The sequence below is a fragment of the Rhinolophus sinicus genome, linkage group LG17 (genome assembly GCF_036562045.2).
Source record: "Rhinolophus sinicus isolate RSC01 linkage group LG17, ASM3656204v1, whole genome shotgun sequence".
NCBI classification, from domain to species: domain Eukaryota; kingdom Metazoa; phylum Chordata; class Mammalia; order Chiroptera; family Rhinolophidae; genus Rhinolophus; species Rhinolophus sinicus.
Window position 1 is genome coordinate 757359 of NC_133766.1, and position 17844 is coordinate 775202.

Here is a 17844-nt window from a genome sequence, read left to right on the forward strand (position 1 = left end):
TTACGCAACCGTCTGTCCTGGCTGAATCTTAGCTGAGGCGGAAGGGCCTGTGTTCTCTATTCCCTGAGCAATTTCTCTTTATTTGAGCCAGAATTTACCCCACTTCTTGGGGCTTTCTTCTGAAACCCAGTGGGATGTATTCATGGGCTGTGAGAGGAATGCTGGATTAGAGACTCCAGGTGAAGGGCAGCAAAACTCTTGCCTTCGAATACTTAACTTTGTTGTTCAAAAAATTCTTTCTGCCCTGTACGTCCTGAGTGAGGAAACTCAAGAGGCTCTCGAGTGACACAGGATTTCTTCCTGGGGACAGAATTCTTTGTGGAAAACATTTCAGCATATACCCGTAGTCCAAGAAACCTTCCTCAGTGCAGCGGCAGAGTGTGGCATATTTGGGGGTGTCCTCAGCATTCTTCCTTTGAGAGATTCAGCCATATTTATTGAGTGCCTACTATGTGCTTCGAGTCTAGGGCATGAAGCGGGCATCTGAGTTTCTCCCCTGAGCACCCACAGTGCGTTTGTCAGAGTGGAGCTGGACTGGAGTCACATTGTCATATGTTCCGATTCCAGCGTACTTTTGAAGGAGCAGGCAGGTCACGTTAGATGGGCTGACCCGAGAATTCGTTGTTTTATTCCTGTATCAGGTGTAATTCACCCAGGTATCCCCAGACACTCAGGGCTTTCCTTTTCCATTTCCTAGCCATTTTATTTTTGCTTAGTAGAAATGTGGGGTCCAGCGGTGTTACCCTGAACTACAGGGCCAGAAAGGCCAGGTGGACGCCTGATTCGTCATCGTGTAGAGGCACATTTGTTGAGTAATGAGCGTGTAAATGTTCGCTTACACACATCGAAATCGGTGGCAGGCCGAGTCAGCAAAGGCCGGTGTTTCCTAGAACACTGAACACACGAGACTGCCACACTCTCCCGCTGGCGACCAGCAGGTCCTCTCAGGCCGATGACGCTGGAAGCGCATCAGAGAGCGTTGGCGGCCCAGAAATTAGCTCAAATTCCGCCTCCGAGAAGTGGGGTGCTCGTGCGGGGTTCCAGGCAGCGTCCCTCCGGCGGGGCGTCTGCAGCTCGTGTGAGCCGAGCGGGTGTCGGGGGACAGACGTCGGGGCGCCGGGGACAGACGTCGGGGCATCAGGGACAGACGTCGGGGCGCTGGGGACAGACGTCGGGGCATCAGGGACAGACGTCGGGGCGCTGGGGACAGACGTCGGGGCGCTGGGGACAGACGTCGGGGCGCTGGGGACAGACGTCGGGGCGCTGGGGACAGACGTCGGGGCATCAGGGACAGACGTCGGGGCATCAGGGACAGACGTCGGGGCGCTGGGGACAGACGTCGGGGCGCTGGGGACAGACGTCGGGGCGCCGGGGACAGACGTCGGGGCGCTAGGGACAGACGTCGGGGCGCCGGGGACAGACGGGTGCCAGCTGCCCTTGTCCCTCCCTCCAGGCTTCCCGGAGGATGCTGGATGACGAAATGACAGTCAGTCTGTCCCTGCCCAGCGAGTCCAGCATGTTCAACAACAACCGCTCGTCCTCGCCCAGCGAGCAGGAGTCCAACTCCACCTACGACCGCATCTTCCCGCTCCGGCCGGACTATCAGGAGCCCTCGCGGCTCATCCGCAAACTGCCGGAGTTCGCACCGGGGGAGGAGGAGCCAGGTGGGCGTGGCGGGGGCGTGGCGGGGGCGGGGCCTGGGCCCAGGACGAGCGTGTGCTCAGCCCAACCGGGTGTTAGGCTGGAGACGCCCCGCCCTCTTATTAAGGTGTTTCCACCGGAGGAACCTAAACCGTCCACCGAGTCCAACATCCGCATTTTAAAAGGGAGGAAGCGCCGATAAGGCACTTACCCAACGCCACATGTCGTTGGGGTCAATTCAGACTAGAATTTCACCTGGAGAAAAAGAAAGAAATGACGCTTACTCCATCCTGGGCTTCCCACCTGTTTAGCCATCTAGTTCACTGCATCTCGTTTTAGTTGATTTCTCCTTGGTGAAGATTTATTAGAATCACACAAGATTTTATCATGAGAATAAATATTTCTTGTCTTTTCTCGACAAAAGCCTTGCTTAGTAAAACAGTGCCACTTGGTTCACTTCCCAGGGTTGTTACAAAGAATCGCTGCAGATGACACGGGAAGGGGTGCTGGGTGGTCACTGAGGCTCAGAGCAGCTTTTCTGTAAACTCAGCAAATGAAGAGCGACCCAGTCAGTGGACAGGGACGTGTGGTGGCTGAGAGGCAGGGACCCCCTGGGACAGCTCCGGCTTTCCAGGCCTCTTTCTGAAGGAAGAAGGGAAACTGGCACAAACTTGTCACTCAGTGGACAGCAGCATTGAGGGGGCATTTTACAGGCAGCAAGAAAAAGGATCGAAGCTGAACTGTTTCCTGGGCTGGACTGCAGTAATTTATCTATTTTCTGAAGTCTACCTCCTTTTAATGTTTTTTGTTTAACTTAGGAAGTTTCTTAAACTACATCATATAAGTTTAATCAGATAGTGTCTATATACCTCAACTAGGTTGTGAACAGGGCTAAGGAATGTGCTATTAAATGTGGCCCGTCCTGTGGTGGCTTCAGCACACGGCCATCTGAGGAGTCATGGTGGCCCTGTAGTTTGAGGACAAGCGCAGGACGCATACGGGAGGCTGTGTCCTGAAGGCCACAGAAAGAGTGTCTAGAAAACCAGGGACATCAGGAGTAGGCTGGCTGCCCGGGTCGTGCTCCAGAGCAGCCTCTTCAGGCCTCCTTCCCTGAAGAGTCTCTGGAGACGCCCCTGGGATGAGCCCCCGCCCCTGTCCCCGCAGGCTGCAGTGGCGTCGTGAAGCCGGTCCAGCCCAGTGGGCCCGAGGGTGTGCCACACTACGCAGAGGCTGACATCGTGAACCTCCAGGGGGTGACAGGTGGCAACACCTACTCAGTGCCAGCCGTCACCATGGACCTGCTCTCGGGGAAGGACGTGGCCGTGGAAGAGTTCCCCCGGAAACTCTTAACTTTCAAGGAGAAACTGGGAGAAGGCCAGTTTGGGGAGGTGAGTTGAGTCTTTGAGTGGGGCCTCCAGTCTTTGGTTGCTCACAGGTTGTGGCCAAATAAAAATGGCCAGCAGAGCAACATGTCCCCCCAGAGGGGAGTCACACACAGCTGTCTCCTGCCCTTGTCTGTCCTCGCATTGTCCTCAAGAAGACTCAGACACTTTCACCTTGGTCAAACACGGGTGCAGTTCCTGGCTGCTCTGACTCTATGCAGGAGTTTTTGAAGCAGGCAAGTCACCAGACTCTAGATATTGGGAAAAACTCAATATTTCCAAAACTTTTACAATAGGTTTCAGAGGGTGGGGCCCCACAGATGCGGTCATCTCATCTAAACTGTCCAAGGACACCCTGCTACTCGTGAGCCGCCTTGTTTTTCCCTTTTAATGGGAGTTCTGTGTAAAAGGGTCACAAACAGCCTGGCCCTGCCGCTGGCCCCAGGATCGGCCGGGAGGACGGGAATCACCAGTTGCGATGAGGAGGTGCGCACCTCTCGGGGGGCCCTGAGTCCTGCATGGGGATGTGGCTTGTCACTCCTCTGTCGGCCACATGAACCTTCGAGAACTCAAAGCAGTGGTTTCAGTTGCAATGGGGGCTCGGGAGCATGGCGGCCCCCACTCCAAGTGTCGTTCTTGGCTTAACAAGCACGCGCTCCTGGTTTCGGGGTGGTTTGGAGCTGGGGGAGGTGGAAGGGTCCACAGCATCTGTTTCTGGTGTGATGTGTACTCATTGTCCCCTGGGCTCAAAACGCAGGTTCATTATGCCATGGTAACACGTGGGTGGTGCTAATGCTGACGCCATACTGACGGGTCACCGCACAGAGGGACTCGCCTTATGTTGTCTATGATCCAGTGACTCAATGTCGAATCCCAGTTCAAGCATTTATACCGAGTGGCGTTTTATCATAAGCTACGTGGTCACAAAATACTGTTACAGATTCATCCACTCACATATCTAATGTTCCGATCAGTGTGTATTTCCTTTTCAGCACAGTAACATGTTGTTTTTATCAATTATTTTGGATCAAAGATAGTGACACTTACCTTCTCGTTGGTCTTTGATTGTTTTGTTTGAGTTGTACGCGTTAGTTTATCCCCAGGAAGTGCCAGCAAGCACTGAGACGCCCTCGGGAGACCTGACGAGGCTGAGACTAGGTGACTTTTCTCTAGGTTCATCTCTGTGAAGTGGAGGGAATGGAAAAATTCAAAGACAAAGATTTCGCCCTGGACGTCAGTGCCAAGCAGCCTGTGCTCGTGGCCGTGAAGATGCTCCGAGCGGACGCCAACAAGAACGCCAGGTCTGTGGTCTGCATTTTGAATGTTCCGTTGCGTGTTTCCTCTTTAGGCCCAGGCACACTCCTGGAGACATCTCAGCAGCCTTCCCTGTGACCTGGGAGGTCTGGAGCGGCCTCGCGTTTCCGTGGTTGCACCTTCCTTTTCTTGTGGTCCCCAATCCTCCTATCTGTTCTCCATTTCCCTCAAACACAAACGCACACGTTCCGCTGTATTTGCTCTGTGTTTACCTCCCACCTCTGCACAGAGCTGTGCTACCGACATGGCCGGCAGTCTGCCTGTGCTGCTGCCGGCCCTCCCTCCGCTCGGCAAGCTTCTCAGCACACACACCTCCCTTCCTAAACCTCCCCGTTCTCCTTCCTCCCACATCTCCATTTACTTTCTCTCCCTTTTTTTTCTCTTTCATGCTCCTTTTCTTCTATGTCCAGCAACCCCCCAAAATGAGAAGCTACCTCTACTTGGAAAAGTACCCATGGACCTCAAAGCAAAAGGACCCACAGTCCTTTAGCAGTTTTCCTGCATAAATTGCAGTTTCCAGCCACACTGCGCTGTCCGACAGCCTTTCCGTGACAGTGATGGTGAGTTAAACCTCACCCAGGGAGGCACGCTGCCTGGAAGCTGCTGGGCTGTGTCCCAGGAAGCTCACATCCGAGACATGAGCGCCTTCCCCTTGGCGCTGGCCATTTGTCTCGCTGTTCTCAGAGCGAGAGACAGTTCATTATCCCCAGTCTCCAAGTGACCGTAAATTCCAAAAATGGCAATAGGGTTTCATGAAAAGTCTTGCAGTTGACAGAATATGGAATGAAGAAGAAAGAAGGCGAGGGAGTTGAGCTGTGGAGGTTTGGGAATTTCTGTCTTAGGGACATCAGTCTGAATGACAGGTGACATCATCTGGGTCCCATGGAGAGATGGAGTAGCCCCGTATCCATCTGAGCACAGGCCTGAGAGTGGGAGACGTGCAGCCTCAGGACCTGACCCACTGTTCTGTTGGCCCGTTTGGCGTCCCTCCGCCTGTGTCCACCCTCTCAGCAGTGGTGGACGGCCTGACTCTCGGCCCTGCTTGGGGCTGACGCGGTGCCTGGGGTTCTGGATTCACACTGATGGAGTCCGCCTCCCGGTGCAGGATCCTAGAGAACTTACAGGAGGCACAACCGATCTGCTCCCGCAGGTGTGGGGATGTGGGCTGGTGGCCTCGCTGCCACACACTGCCCCTGGAAAGGCCATAGCCCACTTGGTGACTCCAGGGTGGCTGTCACCAAACAGTGTTAGTCTTGGCCAAGTGAGCACTGTTTTTGAAATGCCCCGACACCACCATAAACTTGAAGCAGCTCTGTTTGGAACGTTGCGACCCTTTGAGGAAAAGCCAGTGTGAGAAGGAAAGAACCGGCAGCTAAAGCAGAGGGGACGGTCACTTTACACAGAGCTTCTTTGCTGTATTAGTAGTGACTCTGGCTCTCTAAAAGGACAGATTCTCCCCTTGTCAGGGTGGCTTGGGGACCCCGGTGTTTGGCTCAGCGGACATCGGTCACTCTCGGTGTGGCAGGCGGTTTGCTGGGTACCACTGATGCACGCGTGAGGAGGTCACGCTCCCTGCTCTCAGAAAGGTGACAGTGGAGCAAGGCGCGTGGCATCCCAGGGCCAGGGAGTGAGACTGTCCCAGGTGCCCACTCTGTGCGCTCAAAGGTCGCGGGCGGGGAGCGAGGTGGGGAGCGCGGGGCTTCGCCTCCCGCCCCCCCAGCGCTGACGGCGCCCGGCGCCCCGTGTCCCCCAAGGAACGACTTCCTGAAGGAGATAAAGATCATGGCGCGCCTCAAGGACGCCAACATCATCCGGCTGCTGGCCGTGTGCATCGCCGACGACCCCCTGTGCATGATCACCGAGTACATGGAGAACGGCGACCTCAACCAGTTCCTGTCGCGCCACGAGCCGCCCGGCCCTGCGGGCAGCGCGCCCACCGTCAGGTAGGGGCCGGGGGGCGGGGCGGGGGTCGAGGCCGCGGGGGGCGGGGCGGGGGTCGAGGCCGCGGGGGGGGGGGGCTGCGCCTGTCGCGCCCCCGCCCCACGGCCTCTTCTCTCGTGTTCCCTCAGCTACGCCAACCTGAAGTTTATGGCCACGCAGATCGCCTCTGGCATGAAGTACCTTTCTTCTCTCAACTTCGTGCACCGAGACCTGGCCACGCGCAACTGCTTGGTGGGCAAGAACTACACCATCAAGATCGCTGACTTCGGCATGAGCCGCAACCTGTACAGCGGCGACTACTACCGCATCCAGGGCCGGGCGGTGCTGCCCATTCGCTGGATGTCCTGGGAGAGCATCCTGCTGGTGAGTGGGCGGGGCCCGGGGCGGGGCAAGGCCGAGGAGGCGGGGCCCCGGGGCGGGGGCGGGGCAAGGCCGAGAAGGCGGGGCCCCGGGCGGGGGGCGGGGCAAGGCCGAGGAGGCGGGGCCCCGGGGCAAGGCCGAGGAGGCGGGGCCCCGGGCGGGGGGCGGGGCAAGGCCGAGGAGGCGGGGCCCCGGGGCGGGGGCGGGGCAAGGCCGAGGAGGCGGGGCCCCGGGGGGGGGCGGGGCAAGGCCGAGAAGGCGGGGCCCCGGGGCGCGGGGCAGACCAGCCGCCCTAGACCGTGGTGCAGATGCAGGGCTGGGGCTGGGGGGGAGTGGGGGGAGTGGGGGGAGCAGCGTGAGACTGCCTGGCAGGCTCAGGCTTTGGTATCTTTTTTGACTGAGATGCACCCGTAATGATACACCCTCTTTTCCACCTACTGAGTGGTCTTAGTTAAGTAAGGGTACTAAAAAGCTCATCATTTAAAGAAATCTTGTGCACACAAGGTATTTTTCCTCTGAATTAATTTCATATTTTTAATTATTTAGACTGATTTCTGTGTTTATTTTGATGATTATCACCATTTACTTCTTAAATTCATCATTCTTTGCTTTGTAATTTTTACTCAACTCCTGCTATTCTGGACCATGCGTGAATAATTTTTTTGCAGATGTCTCTCTTACAGCCATTTCTTCTGACCACACATATATCTGAGATATTTTATTTTTGATCTTATATCACTTGGCTGATTTATATAATTATTAGTATAAACTTTTATTTCCTACAATGTTATATACTGTAATTTTGTCTTTTGTCATTTACTATTGCAGAAAAAAGTCTGAGCGAAATCTAGTTTTGTTCATTTATAGTTAACATGTTTATTTGGTGTTCATATTCTTAGGACTCATGAATTACTTTTGAAATGAAAAAAATGTAGAGTTATTTCCTCCCTCTCACCCAGACAGCCATTATTATTAATATTTTGGCATATTTCCTTTCAGAATTTTTTCTATACCTGTAGTTCTGTGTGTGAAATCATATATGAAATCATATTACATAATTGGGATGACACTAGCACATACAATTCTCTATTATTGGCATTTCCTATGTCACTAAATATTCTTCAAAAACATGGTTTTAATGACTGCATAACATTCCATTGTGTGGATATATCCTATAACAATAAGTCTCACTTACTTGGTATTGAGGTCCTTTCCAGTTTCCTGCTGCTATGAGGTTGTGATATACACCACTTTACATAAATCCTTATGAAGAGCTTTATTATCTACGAATGTGAATTGCGTCTTTTACCCATTTCTAATGTGATTGTTAAGCATTGCTCTCTTTAAGTGTCGTATGGTCCCGTAAAAGCCTGTTAGGCTGAGAGTCAGAGGCTCTTGGTCTTATTAACCAGGGGATGGAGGAAGAGCCTTGACTCACTCTTCTGATCTGAAAAATGGGATTCATACTGTCATGTGTGTCACGGTGTCCTAGTTGAGCAGGAAACGTGCATGTATGTGACGCCTGCTAGTTCCATCGAGTGTCACTGCTGTCCCTTGAGTCTGTTCTTCGGGACTGTGACTGTCACTGAACTGGGAGGTAGCGTCCTGGGTTCACCCAGGACTGCCCCTGGCGCTTAAACTGCATTCCTCCGTCTCTAACGTGAGAATGGTTGATTCCCGCTCTGGTTCTGCCTTTACCGCTACCACCCCAGAGCCGGGGTCAGTGGGAGTCAGAGGCGTGGCTCCATCCCTTTCTGCCTCCCACCTGCCGTCATCCCCAAGAGAAGCAGCCCTCACTGAGAGTGTGAGGATGGTGTCAGCAGCTTCACGCTGCCCTTTCTAAACCTCTGCGCGTGTCTGGGCAGTTTCAGCATTCTGTGCCCTCAGTATGGAAACCCAACTTGCTCTTGTGTGGGTTCTTCTGATTTTCTCTGCTTTTCCTTATTTGCACAGGGCAAGTTCACTACCGCGAGTGATGTGTGGGCCTTTGGGGTGACCCTGTGGGAGACTTTCACCTTCTGCCAAGAGCAACCCTATTCCCAGCTGTCAGATGAGCAGGTCATCGAGAATACCGGAGAGTTCTTCCGAGACCAAGGGAGGCAGGTGAGAGCTGGCGGGGGTGCGGGGGTGGGGGGGGGGCAGACGTGCACTTGGGACTCTTGAAGGAAAGTCAGGCCTGGGATGGAAGAGGCAGTCGTTGGCCACTGAGCATCCAGACATGTGAAAGCGCGAGGTCCTCCCCAGGCATCCGTCCATACACTCTGCTTTATCCATGTGTCACCCAGGGTCCCTGGAGGGCATGAGGGCGTCACGTCAGGCACTTCTCCAACTCAGATACCAGGAAATAAAATCCCATCGCTCATGTTTGATCTACTTCTTGATCTAGACTGTGAGGTTTGTCTTCCTGGTGGAAAAGTATAAGCTTGAAAATGACTAAGTGATTTATTTGCATTCATTGAAAATGTGGTTGAACTGTCCAGCCATGTCTCTGGATGTACATGGGCAGAGACAGTCATGCGGCTGGACACGCGGCTCTGGGCAGGTGCCTCTGCGTCCAGCTGCTGGGACCTCTCAGGACTCAGGAAACGCGGGGTTTCCAAGCTCACACGGGTCCCCGTTCCTGCCCAACATACTCTCAGATTTCTTTGGCTGGCTCAGTTTTTAAATTCCCTCTGTGGTGGCTAGAGCTCTGAGTGTCCCCAAAGTGACCTGGCTGCAGCACACCTGTGGGGTGTGGCATCTCCAGCCAGAAAGTGATAACAGGTGGGCGAGGGAGAAGGCAACGGCAGAAAAAGGGAAGTGGGTCCTGTGTGGTTTCAGCAGAGCCGAGCAAGCAGAAGATCAGGGGATGACGGGACAATGCAACAGCAGAACATGCAACAGCAGAACCTGGTCCCGGTCCCTAGAGGTTGGGTCTCAGGGTCTGCGTTACCCATGTTGGTTACCAGGCAGTTGCTTTCCTCCCTCTGCAAAGGGCAGATTTCCCTGGGGGCACGAGGGAAGTGAGTGGACCCAGGGAAAATGTTTTTTCTCCTGGCCTAAGACATCCCGACCAGGAGGCTGACCTCTTGGAAGTCCCGTGGCCAATCATCTTATTTATCAAGTGAGAAAATTCATCTTATTTATCATAACACATTATAATTTGAGCATGTCCTGGAGTGACAGGCAAAGGGACGAATATTGTAAAGCTTGCGGGCTCCCTTTGGTCACCATTAGGACTGAAATCCCGTAGGCAAAACTGGACCAGCGGATACTGAGAGAGGAGGGCACGCTTGTCCCTGTGTGTACTGCCTGCTTTGCATGTGGACCACTCTTGATCCTGGACGGCTTTTGACTTAGCACTAAAAAGGCACACATGAATCTTTCAAATGCTACGCTACTCAGTTTCACAAGAAAATACTGTTTTATCATTTAACGAAGTTTTCATGTCTAATAATCTCTGGGATTTCACTTTTCTTATTTTTATTTTTATTTTATTTATTTTTAAATATTCAGTTTAAAAACGTCCACCATTTTCACCTTAAATACTAGTGGCGAACCAAATATATTCTGAGCAAGTACTAAACGACTGAGTAGTGAAGCCAAATATTTGGCTACAGCCCAGGCCGAGGCAGGAAAGTCTCAGGATGTGCTGAGCGACCTTCTGGCCTCTAAGCTTCCATTGAAATTTTCGCTAAAAATGTACTGAATTTAATGTGTGAGCTAACTCAACATGACTTCCTAACTTTACATTTTATTACCATTGACATATTAGTGCATTCTACATTATGTTATATAAATTTATTATAATTTGCCTTTTATTAATTACTTTAACTGTTATTAAATTTTCAGTGTTCAGATTTTGAAACGTTGACATTGGCGTGTAGGGCAGTAGTTTGTCAACGCTGTCAGCTGCCAGGTGGCTCTGTGGTCACCAGACTGCACGTGTGTCGTCTAATTCTGTTTTAAATGGCCCAGTTCATGTCACCAACTTACTGAACGTAGCAGATAAAATGCAGAAGAAAACGTTCCAGTAACATGAGTTCTAGGAGGAATTGTGTACCTCGGGTTCATAGCTTAGGCTGAAATCCTCTGTGTTCAGCTGAAAGCGCTCGGAAGTCTACAACAAGGACATCAGTAATTAAAAGATGTACTTGACACTTTTGTTTTCAATTTATCTTTACAAATTGTGATGAATCCCAAGGTAGTACTTTTCCTGAAAGCTCAAGGTCTAAATGGAATGAAATACAGTTTTAAAAGTTTATTTTGTTTACTGTTATGAAAAGCAATACAATTATACAAACATAATAAGAATTATCATGAAATATAACTTCCATTATTTGTCAAGTTTATATAATTTTGAAAAAGGGAAACCCTGATAATTTAAACTATTATTTCAATTTTATTGGCATCTGTTGGCTCAAAACATATAATAATATTTTTTCTGAAGTTACCTAGTGAACACCAACTGGTAGGAAAGGAGAGTGCCTGTCACCCATATCCTCACCTGTTAGTAATATTTCCTTCTAAATGAAATATTATTAAATGAAAACTATTTCCTCGCCACAGTCATTTGTGACACACTGATTTGAGACTTGTCAGAGCTCATCTGCTATCCCAGCAGAAGTCAGTTACTTGCCTTTTTTCTTGTTAATGGAGAGTTGAAGATGGAAAGCTCCCTGACATTGGCCTGTGTGCTGATTTTCTGGTTTTGACACCAAATGCAGACAACAAAAGCAAAAATCAACAAGTGAGACTGCATCAAACTAAACATCTTTGCACAGCAAAGGAAACCATCAACAAAATGAAAAGACAACCTACCAAATGACAGAAGGTGGTTGTAAATCATCTCTCTGATAAGGGGCTAATATCCAAAATATATAAAGAACTCATATAATTCAGTAGAAAAAAATAATCCAATTAAAAATGGGCAGTGGATCTGAACAGACATTTCTCCAAAGAGGACACACAGCTGGCCAGCAGGTACAAGGAAAGGTCCTCACCGTCACTGGTCATCAGGGAAACAGAAAGCAAACCCACAGTGAGATGTCGCCTCACTCCTGTCAGAGTGGCTATTATCAAAAAGACAAGAGATGACAAGTGCTGGTGAGGGTGTGGAGAAAGGAAACCCTTGTGCACTGCTGGTGGGGACGTAAACAGTATGGCGGTTCCTTAGAACGTTACAGACAGAACTGCCCAGTGATCCCGCGCTGATGCTCTCCCCTGCCTGCGGCGTGGGTGTAGAGGCAAGGCAGGGGGTGGGGCTAATGCTGAGCCGGGGGCGGGGCTAACGCTGAGCCGGGGCGGGGCTAATGCTGAGCCAGGGGCGGGGCTAATGCTGAGCCTGGGGGCGGGGCTAATGCTGAGCCAGGGGTGGGGTTAATGCTGAGCCAGCTGCCGGTTCAGGGAGCTTGAGGCACCTAGGTCCATGCAGGAATATGTCAATTCAAACACATGGAGGGGAGATGACAGCAGCAGACTGCAGGCAAGCAGGTGACCTGGGCGGAGCAGAGTGAGCCTTGCGGGTGGTAATTAGGTCAGTGCCCGGTGCACGGAGTAATGTCGAGAAGGAACCCAGTCTCCGTCTGAGACGTCTTTTTGCTCCTGTCGCATCTTTTGCATGATGGTAGGGACCCCATGCGCATCAGGAAACCCTGCTCCGGAGCAATGGAAAAGACAAGTGGGGTGGCAGGGGTGCCTGGCACTAGAACTCGTGATGGGAAGCAGGGACACCACCCCCATTTCAGTTTCAAGTTCAAGGAAGTGGGAAGTGGGCAAATGAAGCGATGAGGAAACAACTGTGCTTTCCCTCTCTTCTTAACATTCTTTGTTTGTTTGTTGTGTTCCCAAAGACTTACCTGCCCCAGCCGGCGATTTGCCCCGACTCTGTGTATAAGCTGATGCTGAGCTGCTGGAGGAGAGACACCAAGCACCGGCCCTCTTTCCAGGAAATCCACCTTCTGCTCCTGCAACAGGGGGACGAGTGACGCGGTCCACGCCGGAGGCCCCGCCCTCCTCTCCAGGCCGCCGCTCACCCACGCCTAAGCCACTCTCTGGACGTTGAATGAGCTGAGGGACACAGGCTCGTTTGCTTCTCTCTGTCTGTCCCTCGTTTCCCTCCACTCCACTCCCCACTCTCTACCCCCGACCCATATATACATTTTTTTACATTAAAGAACTAAAAAAGAAAAAAAAGAAAAGCCTAGGGCAGATATGATCTAGTAAAGATGTCTTACTTGACACCCCAAAGTGCTGGCTAGCAGACGCTAGATGATTTAGATAATTTATAAAGGTTAAATACGCTTGTGTTTATACATGTGCAGATGCTACAATATTTTTTCCATGTCACCGTTAAAAAAGTAGTTTCAGAAAGAAAAACTTGAAGAATACTAACGTCTTAGGAAACATGCAATTAGGCTTGGGGAAAACAACACTTGGCAAGTGTGGAGACGGAGGAGATGGTTTCCTAACTGATCACAGATGCTCTCGTTTCCTGACGTGGCCTCTGGACTCGTCCCATAGTCTGCATTTGCCTTCCCTCTCAAAGGAGATGACACAGCTCCTCGGAGTGGGTGTTTTCTTCGTTCGCAGCAGGGTTGGGCTTGAGGTCTGTGTGCCTAGGATATACAGAGATGTGCGGAGGGAAAGATGTCTGCTGCAAAGTTGTAGGAAGGAAGTGGTCATTTGCAAAACAAAACAACAAAACAAAACAGAACAGAAATGTACCGGGCGCAGGGAAGGCTTCTTAGATGGAGTGTGGCCACAGGCAGTGGCCTGTGGGCGGGTAACGGGTGCTTCTCATTTCTGCAGAGGCCCCGCTCTGTAGAGCCTGAGTTTGAAGCAGTGCTGGCGGGTGTTCCATAGCCTGATCCTAGGCCCTCTGGTTCTTCGAATCTTTGGCTCTTTTAGTGGATAAGTCCCCTTGGGGACCTGTGGACTGGGGCTGAATCTCTCAGGCAAGCACAACAGCGACTGATCTGAGTGTTCCCACAGGGTTGACGGGACCAGTACAGGAGGGGGAGTCACAGGGAGATGGATTTCCTCTCCTTGTTAGAGAAGATTGTACAAGACGAGGGCTGTGTCTGGAGGTGGGGTCCCTTGTCACTGAAGAGGCTCAGATTCAGGCAGAAGAATTGGGGAAGGGAGACGTAGGCTCTGAGACGCAGAAGTGGTGGTGTGAGATGGGCCGGACGTCCTTCTGCACAGGTCGAGGCCGACAGAGACGTCGCCCAGACAACACACTCGTCCTCGGAGGGGCTCTGATCAGCGGAGAAGAAAGCGGAGGCTGTGGCACTGACGCACTGCCAGCTCAGAGTCCCCTCAGAACAGGCTCTGAGCCTTTTCACTCCACGAATCCTGACTCAGTGGGAAGCAGGAAAAGGGAGTCCTTGGTTCCCGCTGGGGAGAAACAAGGCAAGATTGCGGAGTGAGCCCCCAAGTCAGAGGAAGAGTCTTGACCCCTCATGGCCCGTCACAGCCTCTCGGGAACTTGTGTGTCCCCTGTTCAGCTCCAGCGTGCTCCCGGCCACAGCAGGAGCCCAAACCCCACAGCCCAAGGTCACTTTTCAGGTCAGCGTCCTCCCCTATGAGTGCCCAGCCCATCGTGTCCTGTGACTCTGGACTAACCTTGGTGACATCACTGGTGGCAATCGGGACAGCATTGCTTTGGGACCTTGATCCCAGTTCGGTTTCAAGCCAAGTGTGTCCCCTTGGACAAGTCACCGTGCCTTCCGGATGTCGCTGTGTTCGTCGGTAACGTGAGAAGGACATGGCGGTAGATGGCCTGGAAGTCTCCTCCGGTTCTGGTACATTCTGTGCTCGCTGGGTAATGGATCTACAGCTGACGCGGACTCAGTGACCTGCTTGTCTCCAGCTCTGAGAATTGTGGTTGGTGAAGAGGTTGGCAGGAAGTCACCACGACAGTGACGGTGACCAGCCATGTGTGCAGTGCTTCCAATCCCTCGCCCCATTGGATGTGTGTAGGGCCAGACATGTGCTCTTACACCTGGGACCTGCCACACCCCGCTTTCAAGGTCAGTGTTAACTTCAGGTGTCAGCGCTCTCCAGAGAACAGAGCCAATAGGTGGACACAAGGAGTTGGCGCACATCCTCAGTGACGGCTGAGCAGCAGACACGGGGCTGCTGCTGGTGTTGCGTGAGAGCCGGGGGTCAGCGGGGATGTCAGCACCCCTGTCTGCCAGAATGAACCCCCTTCCTCCTGTTCTTCCATCTGGACTGGATGCTGCCCGCCCACACTGGGCAGGGCCTTCTGCCTCCCTCAGCCTACCGGTCCCAAAACTCATCTCGTCTGCAGACACCTCCAGACACTCCAGGAATGATGTTTAATCTGGGCATCACGTGTCCCAGTCAAGTGGACACATGAAGTTAACCATCACATCTCACTAGAATTAAAGGGGCCCCGCCTTTAATTCTCCTGTATCCACATGCCTCTGGCAGGGCCACGTCCAGACCACGCCATCACTGCTTATGTGGCAGGAGAAAATACTCTGATTGCCCCTTGATTGCTCTAGCACCTCCTCTCACTTCTTCTGACAGTTCTGCCTCAATACACTGCACATCTCGATCCCACAGACAATAATCCTCTTTAACGTGAACTGAGTGTATCTGGAGTTTCCTGGCCTCGACTCAGAGGTAATCTGTTTCAGGTGGCCAGCAAAAATGTACTGTCACGCACAGTTACCGTTTTCTGGCAGGAGGGAGGCTCCATCTTCTGGCTCGGAGACGTTGTGTTACAGACGTGGGTTGACCTCCAGCCTGGTCATGCTCACAGAGTCTACGGCACAAACCTAAGAGCCCCAGCAGGGGGCATGGTCTAAAGTGTAGAACTTAAAAGTGGCTCGAATCCAAATGAGAAGAATGAAGCTAAGAATCTATTTAGAAAAGTAGGTAGGAAAGGGATGAGAAACTAGGGGCCTTGTTCCCTTTGTGGTAAGCTGTGCTCTCCATGATGGACGTGAAGTACCTCCTGTTCAGATTGTGGTTTGGGATAGTCAGGTTTAAGTTCCGACGCCTGCTGGCTAAGGTGCTGAGAGCCAGGCCTGAAACTTGACGTGCCGTCCAGACGTGTGTGCTCAGAAAAGGTCTGAGTGGAAAGAGGCCCGAATGGAAGGTGCTTTGGGTGCTGTGGCGAGATCACGTGTGAGGGCGTGAGGCCGTGACGGCTCTGCATGGGAGTGGAGTAACAGATGAGAGAGGACCGGCTGTGGGGCGCACACAGGAAGGCCTGGGGCGTCGGGGAGGCAAGACAGAAGGGGTGCTGTGCAGAGTCCATTCTGAAGGCTGACCTGCGACAGGGCAGGGAAAAGTAAGTGTCTTGAAGGTCAAAGATGAATCTGTGTGGAGAAAAAAGAAATCCTGGATGATGGAAATTAAAAAGTATTTGTTCAAATGAGAAGCCTGGGGCAGGGTCGGAAAGAGGGGAGCTTTGCAGAGTTTCAGAAAGGGGGAGCTCATCGTGAATGTCAAGTGCACGAGCACCCACAGGGAGGGAGGAAGTGGGAGATCGGGGAGTCTGAGCGTCTCTGTCCTGGACCACTGGGCTCTGAGGAGGAATCGAGTCTGCCGCACGGGGCTTGGAAACGAAGCCCTGGATACAGGGACCCACGGTGGTTCACGAAACACATGTCCCGCTCTCTCGCTTCTGTGAATGAATCAGTGCTGTGCCCAGGAGGCCACAGGGCACGGGAAGCTGTGGGCTTGGCCAGGCTGACCACACCTTGTCTGAGGCCCACAGGGGTATGATCCTGCTGGGACCAGCCAGGCTTCCCACAGGAAGCCGGGAGTGGGGCTCAGCCACATGCTCTGAGTGAAGGAGAAAGAGCGGGGAGTGTCAGGAGGGGAGACTGCGGAAGACGTTCCAAGGAAATTGTCTAAAACAGAATGGCACCTGGCTTGCCCCAAACTCTAAAAAAAATGAAGAAAATGACAGTTAAGGCTTAGGTCACTCCCAAAACGTGGCTGTTAAGTCTTTGATCCTAGGTTGAATTGACAGGCCTCTTCTTCGCCTTCTCAGGAGGACCACTGACCTCTGGCCTGCACGCGGCAGGTCCTTGGATGTTTCTGGAAGTTGCGGATCCTGGTCCGCACTGGGAAATTCGTCTGCATTGAAACTTAACATTTTATAGAAACAGAGGAATGTCTTTTCCACTTAGTAAATGTCTTGGAGTGCTGAACTGACACGGGGAGAGGCCGGGATGGGTAGCGGGGACTGGATTTGTGGCATTTTGGGTTTTCTGCCCCAGCGCTTCCTGGCAGACACAGCGGGGAATCGTTGCGTTGTGAGTTGTGCATCCGTTTGTAAACTTGTTACTTTGAAATACTTTGAGATTCACAAGGAGGTAGCCTTCTCCTAACACTAGGCCTACAGGGAGGATTTGCAGAGACCAGAGAGAAGGTGGGATAAGGTAACTGCTTTGGGTGAAGGCTCTTTTCTAAAAAGAGGCTTGGAACTAGCGCCCCTGGGGAGGACGCCTGCAGACACACTGAGAGTTTGTCATCTGGCTGCTGACTGTATGCCCGTTGCTGTGCATGGAACCTGCTCTTCTCCCGCTGACTTTGTGCGAACATCATGGAGCTGGCTCCTGGGCTCTGCTCTGCAGGCTTCCACCAGGATGTGTCTTGTCAGGGGGTAAAGAGCAAACTGATTTCATTCCTGCTTAAAACTATCACAGTCATTCCAAAATAGAATACGTAAAATTTCTCTGTATTAGGAAAAGAAATGAGATACCAATTGTATATTTTCTTCTCTTTATTTATTCTCTGTACGTCTGTCAGATGATAAATTGTAAATAACAACGATTAAAGAAATATGCTACTGATGGGTCCTCCTTTCTGGGCAAACGGCACCAGCTCTGGGCTTTGTAACCCTTACTCCTTGCACGCTGCATCCTTTTTGGAGAAGTGAGGGGGCATGGGGTGGAGCTGAGGGTGTGCGACGCCTGTTGGGGGTGCTGGGGCTGGGGTGGGTGTGCAGCAGGGCTGTTCACACAGGCCTCTCACGGTAGCTGCCTGTTTACTGGAAGAAATGCCTTTGGGGCGCTGGCATATCCAAACCGACCAGACTGGTCCTTTATGGTGTCACATCAGTCCAGTTCTGGGGACTCCAGTCCAGAATTAATTGGGGATCCTTTATGGTTGTCACAAAGCTGATTTCGATACACAGGAATCTCTCCTAAGTGCAAACATGGTCGCTTACGCCCGCCCGGTG

General features: G+C 52.0%; 1 protein-coding gene across 5 annotated transcripts in view; it reads left to right on the top strand.

Annotated features, from left to right (window-relative positions):
- Positions 1-17455, top strand: part of DDR2 (discoidin domain receptor tyrosine kinase 2) — a 99653-nt gene extending 82198 nt beyond the window's left edge. For all 5 annotated transcript variants that reach the window (XM_074322059.1, XM_074322056.1, XM_074322055.1 and 2 more), the window contains 7 exons: positions 1454-1664; positions 2806-3029; positions 4197-4324; positions 6092-6280; positions 6407-6641; positions 8592-8741; positions 12470-17455. In XM_074322059.1, coding sequence (XP_074178160.1) covers positions 1454-1664; positions 2806-3029; positions 4197-4324; positions 6092-6280; positions 6407-6641; positions 8592-8741; positions 12470-12604 — 1272 coding nt within the window. In that variant the 3' untranslated portion in view covers positions 12605-17455. The remainder of the gene's footprint in view (positions 1-1453; positions 1665-2805; positions 3030-4196; positions 4325-6091; positions 6281-6406; positions 6642-8591; positions 8742-12469) is intronic.
- Positions 17456-17844: the final 389 nt, after the last annotated feature.